This window comes from Anas platyrhynchos, chromosome 1 (assembly GCF_047663525.1).
Source record: "Anas platyrhynchos isolate ZD024472 breed Pekin duck chromosome 1, IASCAAS_PekinDuck_T2T, whole genome shotgun sequence".
Lineage (NCBI taxonomy): Eukaryota > Metazoa > Chordata > Aves > Anseriformes > Anatidae > Anas > Anas platyrhynchos.
The window spans coordinates 126,559,736-126,580,467 of record NC_092587.1 but is presented as its reverse complement, the minus strand read 5'-3'; the positions used below and the strand labels follow the sequence as shown (position 1 = coordinate 126,580,467).

General features: G+C 37.7%; 1 protein-coding gene across 7 annotated transcripts in view; it reads right to left on the bottom strand.

Moving 5' to 3' along the window:
* Positions 1-666: 666 nt before the first annotated feature.
* MAP7D2 (MAP7 domain containing 2) overlaps positions 667-20,732 on the bottom strand; it is a 75,466-nt gene continuing 55,400 nt past the window's right edge. For 6 of the 7 annotated variants that reach the window (XM_072028765.1, XM_038172901.2, XM_072028755.1 and 3 more), the window contains 11 exons: positions 19,006-19,154; positions 17,808-17,935; positions 9,934-10,166; positions 9,422-9,548; positions 7,945-8,149; positions 7,714-7,818; positions 6,417-6,470; positions 5,702-5,780; positions 4,776-4,962; positions 2,896-3,175; positions 667-2,284 (listed from right to left, as the gene is read on the bottom strand). In XM_072028765.1, the coding sequence (XP_071884866.1) occupies positions 2,926-3,175; positions 4,776-4,962; positions 5,702-5,780; positions 6,417-6,470; positions 7,714-7,818; positions 7,945-8,149; positions 9,422-9,548; positions 9,934-10,166; positions 17,808-17,935; positions 19,006-19,154 (1,517 nt within the window). In that variant the 3' untranslated portion in view covers positions 667-2,284; positions 2,896-2,925. The remainder of the gene's footprint in view (positions 2,285-2,895; positions 3,176-4,775; positions 4,963-5,701; positions 5,781-6,416; positions 6,471-7,713; positions 7,819-7,944; positions 8,150-9,421; positions 9,549-9,933; positions 10,167-17,807; positions 17,936-19,005; positions 19,155-20,732) is intronic. The other variant, XM_072028752.1, reaches the window with a different exon arrangement.

Genomic DNA, 20,732 nt, shown 5'->3' with positions numbered 1-20,732 from the left:
TGGGCAGATCACATGAATGATTCAAGAGTTATTAAGAGCAAGATGAACTGTCACTATGGAAAATATTAATATACTTCGTTATAAAGTACATTTTCTAATTTTTTAAATTTTCACCAAAGTTATGATTTTAAAAAATGTATCTGCAGAATGTTTTCCCTCATGTTTCACAAGAATACTGCAACTCCAAGCAGGTCACTTTCCAGGTAGCAGCACGTGCATTTAGCTTGGAGAGAAGATGAGCATTTATGTTACGGGTAGGTTACAGAACACATCTCACACACTCAGCAGAACAGTGTCTACTGGCCATGGCTCAAGTTCTCTTTTCCTCATTTTCTTTCTCTTTGCCAAGTAATACCCCAGAGAGCTGAGGCCACACACTGGTTTATATGCCGTCACTAGTGTTTTGGATGTCATAGTCTGGATGCCCTCACCTTATGGCTTTTCTACCACTGGCCTACATTTCTTCTATGTATTGGCAAGACCTCAGAAAGCGCATTAGTGTATGGCAAAGGAAGCAATGGTGCAATGTTTTAAGGCTCTGAGAATTCCTTCGTTCACTATTTCTGAAGAAGCCTGTAAACATCTCAGCACAAATTAACACATAGGTATTTTTAAAATTAGCCTTATTTTTTTTTGCTAGGAATAAAAAAAGCTAAGAAACAAACATTAAATTCAGAAATGAAAATGTATTTCACCTTTATACATGCTATACATGTCATGCAAATAAAGAAATCTACAGGTTATACAATGACACCATAAAATATCATGTGACATTTGTCAAATACAATGTATCACAGCAAACCAAATGGTTTTGTTTGTTTATCGTTTAAGAAATAAATGTAGGACTAATTTGGAAGACACAGTACCATGCTACAGCTTACTGCACAGTCAAAAGAAATTATTTTTCTGAAGTACACCAACATAAATAACTGGATTGCTGTAGGTATGCTTCCTGTATACATCGCACATAATTTCATTGGTTACATCCCCACTGCTGGCTTTAAAGAGCGCAAGAATGGGTCTACAATTGAGCTCAAGCTACATTTTGAACTCCCTTGCACAGGAAAAAAAACAAAACAAAAAAAAACAAGTTTTCACTTCTTTTCATGTTAGTTTCCAAAGAGAGATGTATTTATAATTTATTTTTTATAAGGAACTGGACAAAAGCGTCCTCAAAGCAGCACAGAGTCTAGCATAAAGTTATCATAGTTTACCAACAGAAATAAAGTTAATGCTGTATGGCACGTAATGTCTACACATTATACATCTTGATGTGAATTCTTCCATACAGATGCTTATAGGATATTAAGTAGGCTAGCAGTGTTCACTGTGTGTCTCCCAGCCTTTGTATTTCTGCTGCAATGTTTGAATATTATTTTGCTGCTGACTGTACCTTGTTTTGTTGAGCCTCTAAGGAAGACAAAATGCTTCTCCACATGACAGCAAGCCTGCTGGTATTTATCAAATGTCCACATCCTCAAAGGTTAACATGTTATCTGCCCCCCAACATACTCATTTGCATCTACTACAGTTATACTATATGTATTAAAGGATTATACTAGGCATTCTGCCTATGTTGTTCACAGGTGTTACACAAGTATGTTTTTAAACACATAACTGATAGTCGCTCCAGGACTATAAGTATTGACCAACAAGTGCCACTAGTGACTAAAACTGCCAACATAACCGCAACGTGATAACTTCCACACTCCACAGTCAGTAAGAAGGCTCTTCCAATTCCAGTAATTCTGTATTTTTCAAGCCTTTTCACTTATAGATTTGAATTATACACCTGCATAAATGTTGCCAATAATTCCTTATTAAAAAGGAAACAAAAAAAGATAGGCACAAAACTAAAGTACAGTAGATTATTTCATTTCAATGCACCGTGGGCAAATTTCTTCACTATTTACAAGAAAAAGACATCTAAATATATGTATGATAAAATTAAGGAAGAATGATTTTAAAATAAAACGCACAAGTAAAAATCACAGTGAAGTGTTCAGATGGATTTTAAATTAAAGGAAATTTTAAGTGCTTTACTAGCAGCTAAAGCTCAGATTCTAATGCATAGTCTTCCCTGAAACCATCGAGGTTCTAGATCACTGTTTGCCACCAAAAGCAGACAGTTATTCAACATATTCCCTGGGAAGACGAAGTTCTATTCAGCTCCGATTATTTGAGATCCAGTGTTCAAGGACTGCAGAAGCTTTTCCAAGTGACAAGCTCGTATTTTACCGTCAGTAGCATCACAGGAATATGTATCCTCCACAGATCGCTACCTCTGTCAATTAAAAAACAAAAGAAGAAAACCAAGTCAGCTATGCAAGTTATATGACCTCAGTTCTGTAATTTAGAACACACACTTAATAAAATTAGCTGTGGAAACGTACTTTGAAATTGCCATTAAAGTCTACCATTTTTCTTCCCCACGTAGTTTGTCAGCTTTCCAGGATAAGTGACTCTACATCATGCTGCAAGTCTTTACAGCAGCAGAAAAAAAGCAAGCAGCAACAATAACTACTATTTTCTAGGTTGGCCCCACTTTTAACTGTTTTTTGTTGTTGTTGTTGTTAATGTGCTCCGAAGACTTACAGGAAAGGTATTTTATTAATGTTGAAAATGAGCAGCTCTCTTCACACTACATTCTGAATGGAAAAAGGGAAATGTTTCAATTTACCAGATACTTTCAGTTGCTATGATACATGCAGTTTACATATGATGCCCATTTAAAAAGAGCTGCAAATGTGAAAGATTATGCTACATTTAAATATCTCAGAGACCATATGTGAAGAGAGGAAGAAAGCTGGTGTTTACAACTGCTCTATCTTCTGGGAAGCTCATAAGTAATCACAGCAATTTATCACATCTAAGTTGTTTATCACAATACTGTACCTTTTTTTGTTCTGCTGAAAAGCGAGGTTGTCAACAGATGGAATTAAGTGTATTTTCCTGTCCTGGGCTGTTAAACCCCTCAATCAAGTTTTTGTTACAGTCATCTAGGCTAATGGTATCACTGGACGTCTTGGAGTAAGTAGCTTGGCCTGTGAAATCCAAGAGATCTTCAAGAGCCTTGGCATTACTTGTCCCGTTTTGGTCCAAAGAAACACCGGGCATGAGTTCATTCATGGGTGAATATTCAGGGATGGAGATAAGTTCTTCTTTTGAAACCGGGCTATAGAAAAGATATATGAAAAGATGATGCAGAACAACAGCTGTGTAAATTTTCATTAAGCAACAAATTAATCTTCTGACCATCTAAAACCTACTACTAATCTTAGGGCCAGCTGCAGTAAGCCTTTACCTAGAATATGTCCCAATCCAAACAAAAAGAGATCATCCTGTTCAGGAAGAAAGGTCACACTTAATTTACACTCCTTAAAGATTAAGGTTTGTGGTACCTGTGGGACATGAACACTCATCCCTAAAAAACACATCTCTGGTAGTTTACTGAACTGAGTTTACTGACCGCTCATTACAGCACCTGCACCCTTCCATTACCTAAATATTAATCGCATCTTGCAAATTTCTGTCCCGCCCCTGCAAGTATTTACCTAAAGCAATTCACAATTTAAATAAAAGGATATTTCTTAATACTTTATGACATAGGTCAGACATAGAAATGACAGAATTTAATTTAAGCAGCACTGCAATCAGCTGATGCTTTACAGAGACTACAACAGCAAGTACCTCTCAGTTCAGAGAAGAAAAGGCAGAACTTCTGTGCCTCAGGTTCAGTAACACCAAATCTAGGTGGTGCTCAATGATACTGGTAAGAGACTGGGTTTAACACAGCTCAAAGAATATAATTTACCTCAGAGGGACTGAGCTGTAGAATTTGCTGCCAGATGAGGTCATAGAAGCAAATATTATTAGCAGGTTGAAAAAGGAGTTAGATAAACACATGAGGAACAGACTGATCTGTGGATATTAAACATGGTAACGCAGACTTCTACCCTGCAGCGTCCCTAATATACTTCTGTGTGGTATTGGATTGCAGGAAGTGGTTTAGGCTCAGGTGCTCTCCCTAACTAGATTTTCCTATTCATACTTGCTCAGACAGAACAATGGCTTAGGTGGACTTTTGGTCTGGCCCAGTAGGGCACTTATGTATTTATGCAGATTTACTGGAAATATGTAAACTGTTTGAGAGGTTAATTTACCTGATTGGTTAATGAAATGTAGTAAAATTTTAAATGTTTAAAATTCAGAGCTAGCTTTCTCATAACAACCTTAAAATTACCAACTTCCTTCTTTCCTGAGTCCTTCAACCAAAATCCAAACAGTATTTAATAATTACTCATTTTGATAGACTTGTTCCAATAAAGTACTTAAAACTCTGAATTCACAATTTTACGTTATTCTGTTTGTATGGGCAGAGAAAATCTTGTACCATCCAGTCTTGATACAAATAAAAGTATAATGGTGGCATCTGAATAATATTTATTGTATCCATTTTCACAGTAAGACATTCTGGGTTCTGGGGTCTATCTGAAAGGTTTGGGAAAATTTGTATGGAATCCATACAACAATGGTAGAAAGGTTTTGAAGTTCCCCTACCCCCAAATATGTGAGAGTAAGATGAGAGTCAGACTCTTGTCTGAAACAACCAATTTGTATCTTGACAGAACTGGAAGACACCACAGCAGTTACCACTATCCTGATGCATTGTGGAGTAGGTGAGAAGTAAAGGAATAAGTATTAACAAATGAAACAGGAAACTGTTTGTGTCTAATATGAATTTCACAAATTCTGTTTGTAGATATGGTCTGTACCTCACGTCCATAGACTGAACCTCATCTGTTGAGTCTTCCATGCTGTTAGACTTCCCATCAACAGCTTCCAGCTGAATAAGTCCTGGAACTGACTTTAGTCCATTAGCAACTACATCTTGGGAAGGGACTACAGAGGCAGCACTTTCTAAGCTTTTATTTTTTAGGCAGGTTGCCAGTCCATTGATCTCTATAAAAGAAGGTTAGAAATTATGACAATAGCAATATTTTATTATTATTATTATTTAATCAGAAACGCTTTTAAGTTACAGAGTAGAAAGGAGAACTGACAACGAAGGAGGGACTCAAGTTCATCTATGATTCACACTACACTTTCAATCCTCCTTTCCACTCTAAAATTGTGCTTTATGTTACAACTTTTAATGAAACAGGAAGAGGATGTATCATCTTTTACGCCATTTACTAAAAGCCTTTAACATAGGAAAGTAAACAAAACATAGATAAATGCCACAACTATTTTTTTTAAATTAATTCTTAAAAATACGTGCTGTTTTCAACAAGTCAAATTAAATCTTACTTTCATCAAGACTCTGAGCAATGCTATAAAAAGCTTGCAAGCCTGGTTGCGTGCTGAATTTTTATTTATTTTTTTTAACCAACAAAACTCCAATGTAGGTTGCAGCAGCCAAACCAACTAGCAGACTGGAACTTTTCATTTACAGAAATGCTATGTCAGATCAGAAATGCTATGTCAGATACTAAACGGAGAAGAAACTTTCTTCTGCTTCTGTTTACGTGGCTAAACAAGGGTGAGTTCCCAGTCTCTAACATTTGTGACTGACATAAACCTAGCTATTCTTTTTGAGATAAAAAGAACGAACCTGTGGTAATACACAGTGTTATGTCTGAGAAAAACTCTGAAAAGAGACAGTTATTAAAAGAGGTCAGAAAAATACAGCAAGCCTCACCTGGCTGGTTGAGAACAAGGACTTTTGGTTGCTTTTCCACATTCAAAGTTGATGGTATCTCCAGTTTTGGCTCTTCCTTCTGTAATCAAGTAACAAATCAACTGTATTAGACAAAGTAGTGTAATCTTCATGGAACTGATTGTGTTCCAAACCTGTGGGAGTACCCCCAGGGCCAGGGGGTAGTCAAAGTTCATCAACAGTATTAGAGAAGTGTTTTTTTTTTTCTTTTAATATTGGGCTTAAAAAAAAACAAAAAAAACCTTCAAATATTCTCTGAAAGTAACTGAACAAATTATTTTCTTAGTAGAAAGTTTACATTTTAAGTGAAAACTTAACTGTTCATAACTTTCTAGCTGCACACACCTGCCTTGTTCTCAAAAACTACATTCCTGATAGGCTTAACATGGAGAGCTTAATAACTAATTCACTGGCTGATACAAAGCAGAAGATACAACACATCAGCAAACACTACAGCTCCAGCATTCAGTACTACCACCAAAGGATGGGTTCTTCCCACCTCACTAGGAGGTACAACACTTGCATAAAGCTGTGTCTCTGTTGCAGTTGCACAACAGTAAGTCATTCTCAATTCTAAAATGCAACTAAAATTTGGGTGTAGGGCATATCTAAGTATACTTACTATCATAGAACAATGCTAGGGTTTAATTTTCACGAGTTATAAACCAAAATAAATCCTGAAAAAATAATTTCATACCTTTATTTCTGGTGTTTCACTCCTCCTTGTTCTCTTCATTATTTCATCTATTCTCTAGAAATCAAAATAAAATGGTGTATGAGAAGGCAGGCAGAATATTTAACACAAAAGACAAAGGAAGAAAAGAAGATAAAAAGTTGTGTCTCTTCACGACTTCATCCCTGCCTCTCCTGAAAAAGGGAGGATAAATAAGTAAATAAAAGATAGCAAACAGCTGGTAGCTGGCTTTCACATACCAGAGCTCACAAAACAGGACTTTCTCACTAGATGGAATTTATAGGCAGACAGATATTTTAAATACAAGGTGTTCGTAGTTTTGAGTTGTGCTCAGCTTTAGACAAAGAGATTTATTTTAAAACAACAGCTATTATTTTAATCTAGTTGCTTTTCCTATTTTCAAATTGTTGCTTTAAAAATAGTTAGGGTTTTTGGGATGGAGTAAATGAAACATCTGAAGTTATTCTTGCTAGGAATGTGCAAGGAGCTACCCTAAAACCTCTTTTTTCATTAAAAATAATGAAAACCCACACAACAACAACTCCCAGCAAGCCTTGTTTCTTTGCACTACTGTGAAAGGAAACTATTTCAGATGTAAAGACATTTTGCTTTGGTATTCTAATCTGCAACTGCAACATGCCTCCAGCTCGGTGGTAAACTGTTAAAAATAACATATTGGAATAACATATATGGAAAGAAAGCTTTCTATAACCAGAAAGAGGCTCAGCAGCTCTGCAGCTGTTGTCTCTTGCCACAGAGCTGTAGGTAAAGCTAAGCTATGCAGTTCCAGCCTTGCTTGTGCAAAAACAGTTGCGGAAGACAGCCCTGCTGCCTCTGCATAATGTAACCAGAGACAAGCCAGGTGGGAAGAAACCTGTTTATCCTATTAGCTTTCTCAATTAAGAACACAGAGCTTTTGTTGAGTAAGTTTTAAAACAAAGTCACTCATGTTCCTCAATAGTCTGTGATGTCCTGGGCTGGGTGGCAATCAACATTTGCCTTGGCATGCCATTCCCTGTTTGTCTCAGGCATTTAATTTTGTGGGTTGAGGCTAATTCTGTGTTTGCTACTTAGAGGAAAGTAATTTCTTCTAAGTTGCCTTAGGCAACTCCACTTTGTTATATATGCTGATGCAGACATTCCCCTAACCTGTAAGAAGAATACTAAATTAAGCATAAACACTAATCTGTAATCCCCCTCCCCCCCGCAGTGTTATTTCTGGATTCTACTGAGTACTTCCCAGGTTATATATTTAAACAGGACCTGAAATAAGCATCTTAAACAAGACACAAATACCTACCTTCTTCCGCTCCAGTCTTTCTTGCTCAATTTGCTGCATGATTTGCTCCCTTTCAAGACGAAGTTGTTCAGCTGCCTCACGGGCTTTGATTTCCGCTTCTTCCCTCTAATCAAAACGTGCAAAACATGATAGGTCCACTATTTATTTCAGGATGATTAGTGGATAGTGTAAAATATTTTATTTCTATGTATATATAAATATATGTATACATATCTGTGTTTGAGATTATACCTGTTTCTCAATTTTGGCCTGGAGCTCCTTTTCTTGCTTTTCTTTCAGCATTTGTTCTTCCTCAGCTCTTCTCTTGGCTTCCTCTTCTGCCTTTTTTCTAGCTGCTTCTTCTTCACGTCTTCTCTCCTCCTCTTTCTTACGAGCCTCCTCCTCGAGACGAAGTCTTTCTTCTTCTGCCTTTCTTTTCTGTTCTTCTCTTTCAAGCCTGCAAATATACATGAGAACATTTAAAAGGTTTCATCTTGTTTAGCATGAATCTTGTGGTATGTATGGCATACAGTCATCATTAGCTGTCTCTGCATCGGTGGACATCTTCTTGAAAAATACCAAGAATACAAGGAAGAGGTTGAGCACGTGCCCAGAATATCAAAGGTTTATTCCAACCTTAAATATAATAAATATATTAAATATAATGTCTCATAGAAATTATATTTCCCTTTAAAAAAAACACAAACAGGTTTGATCAAAGAAAAAACAAATCATTTCCATTCTAGTTTCCAATGGAATATAAAGAAATAATGTTCTGTAAGCTTCAATAATAAAAGACATCCCTCTTCCCCAGCACTTCACTTAGCTCCCAGAACACTGGTATCTATACACAAGCATATATTTCCGTCCTTCATTTTAGCTAAAGATAAACACATTGGATAAGTAGCAGCAAACAAAATCCACTGAACAGTGATATGCTCAAAAGAGTGGGTCTAAATATTCCACCTGTGCTGTTCACTGGCCCACTCAAGGACAGCATGTTCCTTCACCATCACAATCAAGTGCTGTTTTAAGAACTGAACAATCTTATCCCTGCATATTGGGGATATGGGAAATATTTCTGCTGGGCCAAACTGGCAGACACTAGCGATTTTTTTCCCCAAACATTCTCAGTAAGAACAGGCACAGTTGCATTTAGACATGTAGAGAGAGTTAGAGATTTAGTATTAGGGAAGGAAGGCATGATTAGTTGACATATGCAACCAGTGTCCAATATGGAGAACAACTCAAAAACTTGCTCCAGGAACAGAGCTGGAAATCCACTGTTTAGCCACAGCAATGTTCATTGTGCCCACACTCTTAAAGCCCTCAAGTGTACTGGGCAGGGAGATGAACTTCAGGTAATTTTTCTGAACACAAGCCTTGCAGTTTAAGGCATAAACTGTTACCACACGACGATTTCTTCTACATGAACTAGCTCATTTAAAAACTGCCTCAGATGTTTTTACAAGGTACTGCACACTGCAGTGTGGACATACCTGAAGTATTTGGATGAGTCAGTTTCTTCAGGCTTCTTGAAGGGGCAAAATTGCTATTTTCTAACTTCACTAGTCATAAAGACACTAATGAATTATGGATCCAAATTTAAATAAATTAACACTTAAATGTAAGCTTCTGCCTTGACTCTAAAAACATCACAGTTTCAAGCACCGTCAGTGATACAAGTCAAATTATTAGCTAATAAATTTTCACAAATCAGCAGTGATACCTTTCCCGTTCTTCTCTTTCTTGTCTCTCCCTTTCTTCTTGTTCTTTTTGCAGTCGGGCCTGTCGTCTTTTTTCAGCTAGAATTTTTGCAGCTTCTTCTGCATCAGTTGTTCCTGCTGTGATCTTCCCTGGAAGAAGACCAAGGGTGGAAATCAAAAAGGGAAATGAGAGAGTGCCCAGTGCTTCCTCACTGGCACAGCAGCTAAAATGGGCCAGGTTTACACTGTTATGCCACCTTTGCTTTTCAAAGCACACATCAGCATTTTCTGAAGATAGAATATGAGACAGGTAAGGGCATCCCTGTATTGCAACATTTTCACATTCGTGTTAACAGACATTTTTCATACAGGGGTAACCCTGGTGAAAACTATACATTACTGGTTCCAGCACGTGCTTTTAAACTTATTCATAAACCCATAGCCAAATACCTTCACAAGAACAGTTCTTCACTGTTTGAATGCCTGCCCCATCGACCCGCAATACCTTGCAATGTGTTCTTGCATTAAATCTCACCTTCACTGCTTTCAGTCTTCCCTGCAGAAGGCACGTGCTTTTCAGAAGCCACCTGGCCTGCCTCATCGGGGCGTGCTCCTGGGGATTTTTGATGACTGGCATTTTCTTTCTCTTTATCTGCTTTCTTTTTAGGAGTTTCCTGGTTGAGATTAGAAGTGGCACGATGCTTCACAGGAGAAGCTGGATATTGTTTGGCATTTTTAGGAGACTGAGGATAAGTCTTTGCAACTGTCCTGATGAGGGAAGACAAAAATCAAAAACTGTCCACACATTGTGCAACTTCAAATCAAGTTCCATCTTTACATAGATCTTTCTTCCTTCTTCTTGGCTCTGGTTACATAGGAGTATCAGCTGTTTTGCACAATGCTGCATAGAAATTACCTGGATGCAAGCAATCAGAACCTGAAATGCAGGGAATTGGCAAGCAAGTGCAAATGACTACAGACTCCTTTAGTAAGACCAGTAATACTGTCTGAGTTGTAGGAAAGCAACCACAGACTACCTAAAAACAATTATTTTCATAATTCCATAATCATTTTATCAACACTACTGTATTCCAGAGCCTACCTCAACATTTAAAGTGAAGCTATGACTACTTTCTGTCTGCAGCAATGATGATGAGCCGCAAGGTGCTGCTTTCCTCAGAATACAGCCTTCTCAAACACCACCTTTCACTAAGTAGTATCTTTAAAATGCTTTTTTTTTTAAATAGCACCAAATATTATTATATACCAAGGTAAAGCGAGGCAGTGCAAGAGAGACAGAACTGACCAAACCGTTCCACAGCCCGTTCCACTATTTCAGCTGGTGCTTTCTTCAGCACCAAAAAGCAGGACTCAAGGCTCAAAGCCCAGACCGTGTAACCTGCTAGATGGCCACACTTGTGGAGATGGGATGGCACAGCAGCAGTGCTGCCAATGGATAGCTCATTTGGCTGCTGCATGCCTTAGATTACCTGATAACCCTGAAGTCAATTGCGGGAAAATGAAAGGGCAAGGACACACATTTTCAGTAAATAAGAGAAGAAATTACGAGGAAACAAAACTACACAAAAGAATCCTTCATTATTTATCTAACAGCAGTAACTAGCACTAAACACTTCTAACATTCAGAAACGCCGGGCTGTGTGGCTAAGTGTTATGGAAGTAAGGAGATTACAATCTTAAAAAAGTGATTTATGCGAGCCCCATTAGAGGAAGCAAACCTATATTAAAGCAAGCATTACACAAGCAGTTTTAACCTTCCTTATGGATATATACAATTACGATATAAACACATTATCCCCTATCACTTTTTTTAATCTGCACAGTATACAGTTTCAAATGCTACAGCCTATTTTCTGTACTATACACTCATTCTGGCAGACCACAGGCATGAAGAGCATGGGCAATGCCTTAAAATTAATGGACTAGAGTGCGAAGCTCTGTATAAACTTAACTATAGTATTGCGTGGCCAGAGACTATTACAACCGGAACAGGATTTGCATTACAGAGCAGATGATAAAAATTACAAGTCTTTCAACTCCCCCTCAATTTGTGAATTCAGGAAAAGAAATTTATGTTGCACTTGAAAAAGGCTGAGCCACCAGAACACAGGGAGCTCACTTTAAGTTGCCCAATTTATGAGGGAAAGACTGTAGAGCACTGCCTGCACGCTCTTGTTCCCATGAAGAGCCACTGCAGACTGCAAAAGCCCTTGGGCTAGCGGAACAGTAGCACCCAACTAAATGTGAAGTTCAGCTCAGGTACCCTCTGCCCTCGGGTCCAGGAACTCCCTGTAAGCTCAGCTCCTTGACCTTGCTCCTCCCGTGAGCTAAGCTGCACAACTGCACCCAGCCTCGTACCCTGATGATCCTGATGTCCTGGTTTGTCCTTAGACCTGAATAATTATTAAGGCCTTTGCTGTCCGTCACTGGACTCTTAGCTGACTGGTCACCAACACCTGACATGCCCCGGTCACCTTTTTTGGGTGCTGTGGGATGGGGCCCTGTGAGTGAGCTCCCTGTCCCTCCCTGCCCTGCTGCCACCCACAGCTCCTGGATTGCCTGCCATGCGGTGCAGCCCGCTCCTGCTGGACAGAAACAGGCATTGGAAGATGCAGAGAGGCAAGTCAGCATTTCCATCCCTTGCAATAAAGAGCAATGGAAAAAGGTGATTAATATTGGTTGGTGTTAGTCTAGTCTGCTTTTATCATTGCCTTTAGTTTTCTCTTCATGATACAAATGCAATTCCCAAAGAGATGCCAAAGTCCCTACCTACTTACGAACAGTCTCAAAGAAGCGCCTCACCATTACACCATTTCATTTCATAAAAATATAATGTGTAAGTAGAAAGCAAACAACCTTTATGTTTCTCCAGAGCACAGAAGATGCTTCTTGCCAATCAGACACATCAAAGCACAGTCCCATCTTGCTGTCTTACATTTGACTTTGCCATGTATTTCCTGCAAGGCTTTCTATTTAACTTGTTTTGACAGGAGCAGCAAAACAGTCGTAACTAAGGCTGAGTCATTTTCAGTATTAGCACAGAAATAAGTAATTGCTCTCTAATAAAGACGTGACAATCAAATTAAAGAGGCTGGTAGGAAGGAGTCTACTCGTGACAGCTATGTATCTTGGACTGCATAGGAATTAGTGCAAACTGACTGTACAACTTACCTGTTGGACTAGAAATGTGCCCTAAATGCATGAAGTAAAACATCTTGAACTTTAAGACCTACAAGATTTTTCCATATAACTGTTTGGCCAAAAGAACACCTATGGCTTCGCTTGTTTTAAAAGAAACTAAAAGGGAGAAGCATATAAACACCAGATTACTGTAAGGACAACAAGAGCGTACTGTGAGGAGTGAAAAGCTGAGAAAGCCCATCAGGAACAAAAAATCTTTTTTTTTCCAGAAGCTTAAGATCATTTATTTGATGCCAGAATGAATTATTAAATATAGTTTTTCCCCCTTGTATTTAAACATTGTCAAGTTAGCATTTTTAACATTCCTAAGCACAGGCAGAACTGTTAACGTGTAAAGCTTTCCTACTACTAGTATTTAGATTGATGCCACTTTTTTTTTTTTCCTCCACCAGAAAGGGACGAACTGATTGTGAAGACAGAGAACAGGATCATTAAGACAAACAGATCAATGCTTGCACTGGGGTCTGCCCGGGTTTAAAAATCATTCACTTTTTTTTTGCCTTGGGAGAAAGGGAAGGGAATGGAATGAAATGCTGGTAAGACTGTGGGAGCACAGGAAGCATACCAGATGAAGATTAATTAATTAAATAGACTCCTGAAAATCCAAGAAGTGGTAACACATCAGTTGTGTAGAAGTTAGCTAATCTGAGCCACAAGATTTTACAGGTGAATGCAGAAGCACAAGAAGCATCTTCCTGCCTCCATGAAGCCTTACCCTTCTCCTCTTGCCCCCATGTTGACGCAGGGGAAGCCATTTGCACCATGACCCCAATGTGCACTGCAAGAATCTCTACCATGTCTGAGAACCCACTGGTGCTTATGTTAGAGAGGCCCTTATTTCAGTTAAAGAGAAGTAGTAGCAGCCCGTAATGCAGAATAATGTCCCATGAACAAGTAAGCCCAGCAGAGGAGTTCTGACCTTATTCTGGCTAAGCACAGAAAACAAAGCACATGTAGCACATGAGTCAGAGGTCACAACCAATTTTGTCCATAAGAGGCATGAGAAAGAACAGCATGCTTTCTTTAAAAGCCAGGTACATGGCAGGTCATCGGTTATGGTAGTTAAGGAGGCTATCTTTAAATCAGAGATCAGCAGAGATCAATGCCAGTGCTGCCTTTTTCTTTTTTTTTTTTTTTTTTTTTTTTCTTTTTCTCTCCTATCTCCCTATTAACTCAACAAAAGCTCTGCTGGAACCATACCAAGGACTTTCATGTTCTCAAACTTTTCTTCTTAGATTACTCTGATCAAACACTGTTCCTGGGTTCTGACATTTTTGCTCTATCATTTGCAATGCTCTCTCAAAAGCAGTTCCTTTTTACTCTTAATTTTGATCTTTTCTAGCCACAGACAGATTTATTTCTCTTAGATTCCTTAAAAGAGCATAAACTCAGCATAGGTCTATTAAATATTACTGTTTGATAGCTGCATTATTACCAGTTTTCAAAACCTTCAGCTGGCCCATCCTTTAGGCTAGCTGCTGAAAAAAGAACTCCAAATAATCGCAATCTAACGTTTTAACAATAGTTTTCATCTTTGCAATGCAAACCAAAGATTGATACAAATAAATATAGTGGGTATCAAATAAAAAAATTAGATCTAGGTTAGTGGGGTCATAGAAGCTAGTTCTATAAGGAATTCACCACAAAATATATATCTTGCTAATGGGCCATTTTAAAAACTTTTAAAAGTCTGGGTATTTTTGTAATACCATACATTCATATTTAATCACTTTTCCGTAATTTGATTGCACAGATGTATTTCTTTAGTCACAGCGATGTCCCAGTGGCTGCAATGGGATGTCACTTACCTGAAAGAACCAGCAAGTTGCAGGTTCAGTTAGTGAAACTCTCAGCAAAGGGTAGTGGTACAAACAGAGCTGGAAACTAACAAGAATGACTAGCAGGGTTGCATTCCTCTTTCCCTCCCCCTCCCCTTTTTTCTCCTTCTCACATGAGATAATGGTTTGGCATAGTAATCTAATGTAGGGGCCTGTCAGAGCTTTCCATTTCTATTTGCTATGGCTTATCTGAAGGCACTTAAAACTAAAACCTACTTCCTCGATTCAGTCAAGTCCCATTGATTTTGAAGGGACTATTTACCCAAAGACATGCGAAGGACACAAGCATTATTGCTTTGCCAATCTATAAGATGGGACACTTACCAATTCTCTGAGGGACGCTGCAAGAATAAACTGATTAATGTATAGATCTTTGAAGATGAAACAACCCGGGGGAAAAAAACACTCTAAAATCTACGTATTATTGAACTTGTGAATAGATCTGAAGAACAGAAGCATTTTACACAATTGTGTATTCAATAGCAATTGTAAAAATTAAAGATCATTTATCTATTTTCCTAGCTCTCTAATGCATTAACTGTCATCTTTGTCAGCTGATCTACACTGGATTCAAAGCAATAGCTTTGTGTTTCTTTCTTGTGTGGCGCCTCTTAATATCTTTATTAAAGATAAATTTGTCAAATTTCTTCATCCTTTGAAGTCCTTCCTTGCTTGTAATTATTCTTCACCATATACCTTTTTCTTTCTTTCCTCTTTTTATGTCTGTACTCGTTTACTCATTTTTTCTTGTGTATTATGCTTTGAGTTCATCTTTTTTTGCACCTTCATAAACATTTTTATTTTATTTATGCAATTACTGCAAATCCATTCTGCCATCAATCACTCTCTCTGTTCAAGTTACAGCTTTACTGTCTCCTTTGAGCCTATTTCAGTTACTCTACCATGACAAAGAAAGCTGTTTAATTAATAAATAATGAAACAAGATATCAAGAAGAGAAGACAGGCAACAACCACTCCCGAACCAAGATGACAACTGTAAAGAGCTAACAACTAGCACAATACCAAGTAAACTGGAACGTCAAGTCACATGTTTTTGAGAAGAAAAATGCCTACATCTAATTATCACCTAAATCACTGGCCATTCTTGATTCTTTACTCAAAAACTTTCAAAGTTAAGGTGCTATACAGGATCACTAACTACTAATGCTGTTGAATACATATTCTTGTTTCTTCCACATGTAGCTTTTGGCCACATGGTGTGCTGGATGGAAAAAGATTAAACTTGTAAAAGTTTTCAACAAGAATGAGTATTTGTGTACATATTTACATTAAAATCATTCTTAAGCTCCACAGTTAGCTTTAAAGGAAAAGCTAACATTATACAATCTAAAAGAAGGTTCCTATGCTTAAATCCACTGACTAGCCAGATCATCTGGCACTTGAGTTGCATGAAGAACTGCATATCTTTATATAATACTACAATATGCTGAATGGGATACTTTGTTTTGTTTTTTAATTTCTGAAGGGACAGTTCAAGAGTGCTGAAGCAGAACTGTCTTTCTGCAATCAGTAACAAACATGGATTTAAACTCTATTTGCTGCATCTCTCGTAAGGTCAAGAAGGGTGTTCAAACTGGGCCACGCTGAGATTAAACTCTCTGTAATACACTGGTAGCAGTGATCAGAATCAGATTCTCTTGAAGAAGAGAGGAAGAAAAAAAAAGGGTAACTATCTGGGGCTTACAATCACAGAGAAACCCACTAGAAGGCATCTTAATTCCTCCATATGGCATCTGCTTCTTCCTTTAAAAAGCAGAGTCTATATTCCTTATAGGAAAAAAAAATATTTTCCTGTAAAAAAGTTCTCATAATTTGCATTTGCATATCTGAGGAAAAAAATAAAACACCTCAAATGTTTGCCTAACTTTTTATGGAAGCCAGTTCTACAAATTAAGACTGGATATATTCTTTTCATGGAGAACGAAGCACCTGTTTCACAAAAACTCTTCCCCACCTCCATGTCTCTAGAACGAGCTGTACCAACCTTTTCAGTATCTGCCCATCACGACACGCTTCACACTCAGCAACCCATTTTCTGCAAATCATTTTAACTACACGTTTCTTGGTATGTCTTTTATACTGGTTAACCAAACTGAAAAACGCATTCTGAAGAGAAAATATCAGCAATCTCTAGAATAATATACATTTTTAGTGTGACCTTTTCTCTGTACATTTTTGAGTGCCAACTGTAGCATGATCTGCTCAAAATTTTACTGAAAAAGCCATTCACCATTAACATTTCCTATCGTTACATTCTTTACAAAATTATATAGTTCAGAACGTGATGATATTCTAGATACAATATTGAAAGTTTGAGCATTTGTGGCCCATAATATGAACTAAGAATTGTAATTTCACATTGCATGCAAGGGGATATCTGAAACAGAAAGAACGTCCATAGTCTGATGATTTCCTGCATTTTGTTTAACACCAGATGAACACACACAAAATCTTTCCTCCATTAAATGACCGTGCACACCGAGATGAAGCAGAGAAGGAATGCTAGCTAGCTCTTGAAGCAGAAATTTGTCAGGAAGATCACCAAGAGTGGTCCAGAACATAGCCAGATTCAGACAAAAAATATTTATAACCAGACCAGAGGAGATCATTTCCAACACAGGACCCATGAACAGGGTCTAGAAAAGAAAAAAGCAGACCACTACTGCTGACGGTTAGGCCTTAGAGAATTTCTGCATTTGAGCCAGACTTAATATCTTGTTCAAAGAAAGCCGAAGAGACATTTGGTAAGACCTGGGATTTGTAAGCTGTACACACAAGACTACAGATTTGAGAGAGTGCAAAAGAGAACTAAGAAAAGCAACACAGTTGGCAGTAAGGCCACACATGCCATAGGCCTACAGCTCTGCATGGTGCAGGGTGGGGGAAAGAGGTATGTAAGTAAACAAAGATTAAAACTGATGGTTTAGATGACACACAGTTAAGTATATTGATGGATCCAGATGGCAATGCCAGCAATAGGAAACGCATTTTAAATGCTGAAATTTCTATTTAGTAATTGTGCTCTATGCATTTGCTCAAAATCATATAAAACAAAAAGCATTCTTAAAAACAAATGCTTAGTAAAATTTCACAGGAACTATTAATTAGACAAGGATAATTTGAAATGACTGCGAAAAGGCAGCATATCTCCAGTGACTATTAACACAATTTTACATATATTGTATCTGCTCATCTACTTCTCTCTACATAGCAATATATATAGATAAAATTAACTGGATTATATACAATACTACAAAGGAAGTTCCTCAGGAATCTGTCTCTTTTATAGGTAAAAAGAAACTCAAAGTGTATGAGACCAGAGGCATACTTAGGTGTTGCAGGTGAGGCAGATCTCCTGGACATGGCAGCTGGAGAATCAGACCTTCTCAGAGGAGATCCCATACCAGATGAAGAACTGGGTGTGGAGGGTCGCTTCTCTTTCTTTATTTTCTCAGTCTAGAAACACCATTCATTTTAGGTTCCATAATTATGAGCAACATTTCAAAAATGTGTTTGATAGTTAATAGTAAAAAGATGGCATAAACAAAAAACTTATGTATGTTACACAAATCTGAACATCAGCTCACAATTGACATGACTTTTTTTTTCCCATATACATGAAAAATTATCATGTCTTGCATGGACATAGTATACAAGTTGCAAATAAAAAAAAAAAAAACACATCAGAGACAAACACGTCTCCAGGAGTTCTTGAGGGGAGAGGGTTTAAATCAAAATCAGACTGCAAGTTCTCTTAGACACCGTCAGTAGTACAAACCACATAAATGATGCTGGATGTAACAATGTGAATTGCACCTAAGTCAGATTACACAAAACATCATCTCCCAGCTCTGGTCCCTTCACTTGCACCCCATTCACATAGCATGAAACCCCTTACCATTTGATATTAACTATTCCAAGACACAGGATCTTATATAACACAAATTTACAACCCTAGAGTAAGTTTCCTAGAACTTGTCTTATGTTGTGTAAACTGAGTGAAGGTGAAAGATTTATTTGCCTGTGGTTATCTGGAAACGACAGTGGATCAATAATGCAACTTCTACGTAAACAGCATCTAAAACATCTACAAGAGCAACATGAATAAGAGACAGGCATGGCCAATACTTCTGGCAAGTTACCAAAATATGTGAAGCTTGCTAATTAACCAGCAAGACTGGACCGACTTAGAGTCAGTCATATGCGGTAGAGAGATCCTGTTTGTCATCCCCATTCCCAGAGGTTACAGGCAATTCTAAATGTATGCACTTCAGCGCCAGAAATCTCACTCCCCTGAAAATAAAGGTGTTGTTCCAAATACCACTGCTTAACATTGACTCCCAGGAGGAGGAAAACATTAAAATGTAACTAAGCAGGAATGTGAAAACAGCAATGTGAAAACATGCAAGACTTACTTTCTTACAAAAAGGGGCATCACTTTATTGTTATGAACACAAAGTGAAAGCCAACAAGCAGAAGCCACGTCAGTTTACCCAGAAGTGAAATCAAGAACGTTCTAAACCCACCTGAGTAGCTTCAGCTGCAGCCGCCCCTTTCATGGCATCCGAAGTGGAGGGTGAAGTTGCCTTCTTTCTGTCTGTGCTTCGGGTGGGGGAAGGCTTGTAGGGAGATTTAAGAGGACTAGCTGGTGCTACACGAGGACAGATATGGAATACTAAAGAGTTATAGTACAATAGCAAGAGTAAAAGGGAGCACAGACAGAGGAGGCAAAGGAGAGGAGAAAACAGCATACTTCTATGTTATAATATTCAAAGGTTGTTTTAAAGTTTTTAAAAAAGCATTTACAAACATCACATTATGTAACACATTCAACATAGCCCCGTATTTGCTAAAAATGCCTCAACTAGAAGTAACATTCTATAAGACTTTTTTTAAAAAAATTATCTCTAACATACCACTCCCATATACTTTTTGAATCACTTCACTGTGACTATGATTCTTTTCTCTTTTGAAAACTCTGGCTTCCTGTCAATATGATTAAAAAGTGTAATAAAATAATTCTATCTGGGTTACTTTTGAACAAATACTGTGAATCAGGAAAGGGAATAAAAGAATAAAGTTTGTTTTTTTTTTTATACATATTTTTAAAAAGCCTAAATGCGGCCAAGGCTCCTAAACACCTCAGCTGCTCTTCAGAATAATACTTAAATTATTTCAATAAATTCTAAATAAATGCTGCTGTAGGTATTTCAGTTATTGTCATTAGTGGTAAATATGAGGATTGAATAGGACACATGCACTGCAGTTTACAAGGCAACTCTTTCTGGATTATTTCTTTTTTACCTGCAATATGAACAGGGTTTTTAAAAAAATGAGATATTTTACTCTTTTTTCATTCATATTGCTTTCTAAGATGAAGCTTTCACAGACATATAGAACAATCAACAGACTATATGCTCTATTAATACGAAACATGCAAATTGTAACCATGTGACAGTGTTTACAGCCTTACTTTATTCCACCGAGGTCACGAAGGATATTGACTTTGGAAAAAATGTTAATTACACACAAATTTTAAGGAGAGCACTTTTTTTTTTCTTTCAAATATCGAGGGCATTCCTATATAATCTGTTATGATGCCTCTTTGCATGCTTTCCAGTTTAAGCGGATCTGTGTTTTCCTTGACTGACTTTGCAGCAACTGGACAAAACTTTGTTGGATGTTAATAAAAATGTTCAGAAACTTGATTGCTGCTTAAGGTATTTCTACTTCAACCATTAAAAAAATGAATTATTATAATCTTCCAATAAAAACTGTTTGCCTGAATATCTTGAGTTATGTTAATAATGTTTTGCCTTAAAGAAAGAGTCTCAGAAGTGAGAACCCTCATTTCTAAACTTATAGAAAATGCAGGAGCAGAGTAATTTTGACCCAAACATGATCTCAGGGGGCATGGTATCCACTATGAAAAATAAAGACCTGTTCTGGAAGTTACTTCTGTTGAGAGAAGTACACCTCAAATAAGAGATCCTCCTTCACCCTTTTTGCTGACAACTGCTGTCAAAACCATCAATGGACACTGGGTATCGATGTTCTTTGCAATCTGTGCTACGGGTCGATCGCCTTGCAAAGAAATGACAAGAGGACGCTGGTTCAGAGCTATTCCCAGACTCAGCATTCTAATTTCAGCTCAGGGAAAAGGCGATCTGCAGGCCAAATTGCATCCTTGTCAGACATGCCAGCGTGCTACTTTAAAAACTCTGTGATGACGAGGGAGATAAGGCTGAGAGTT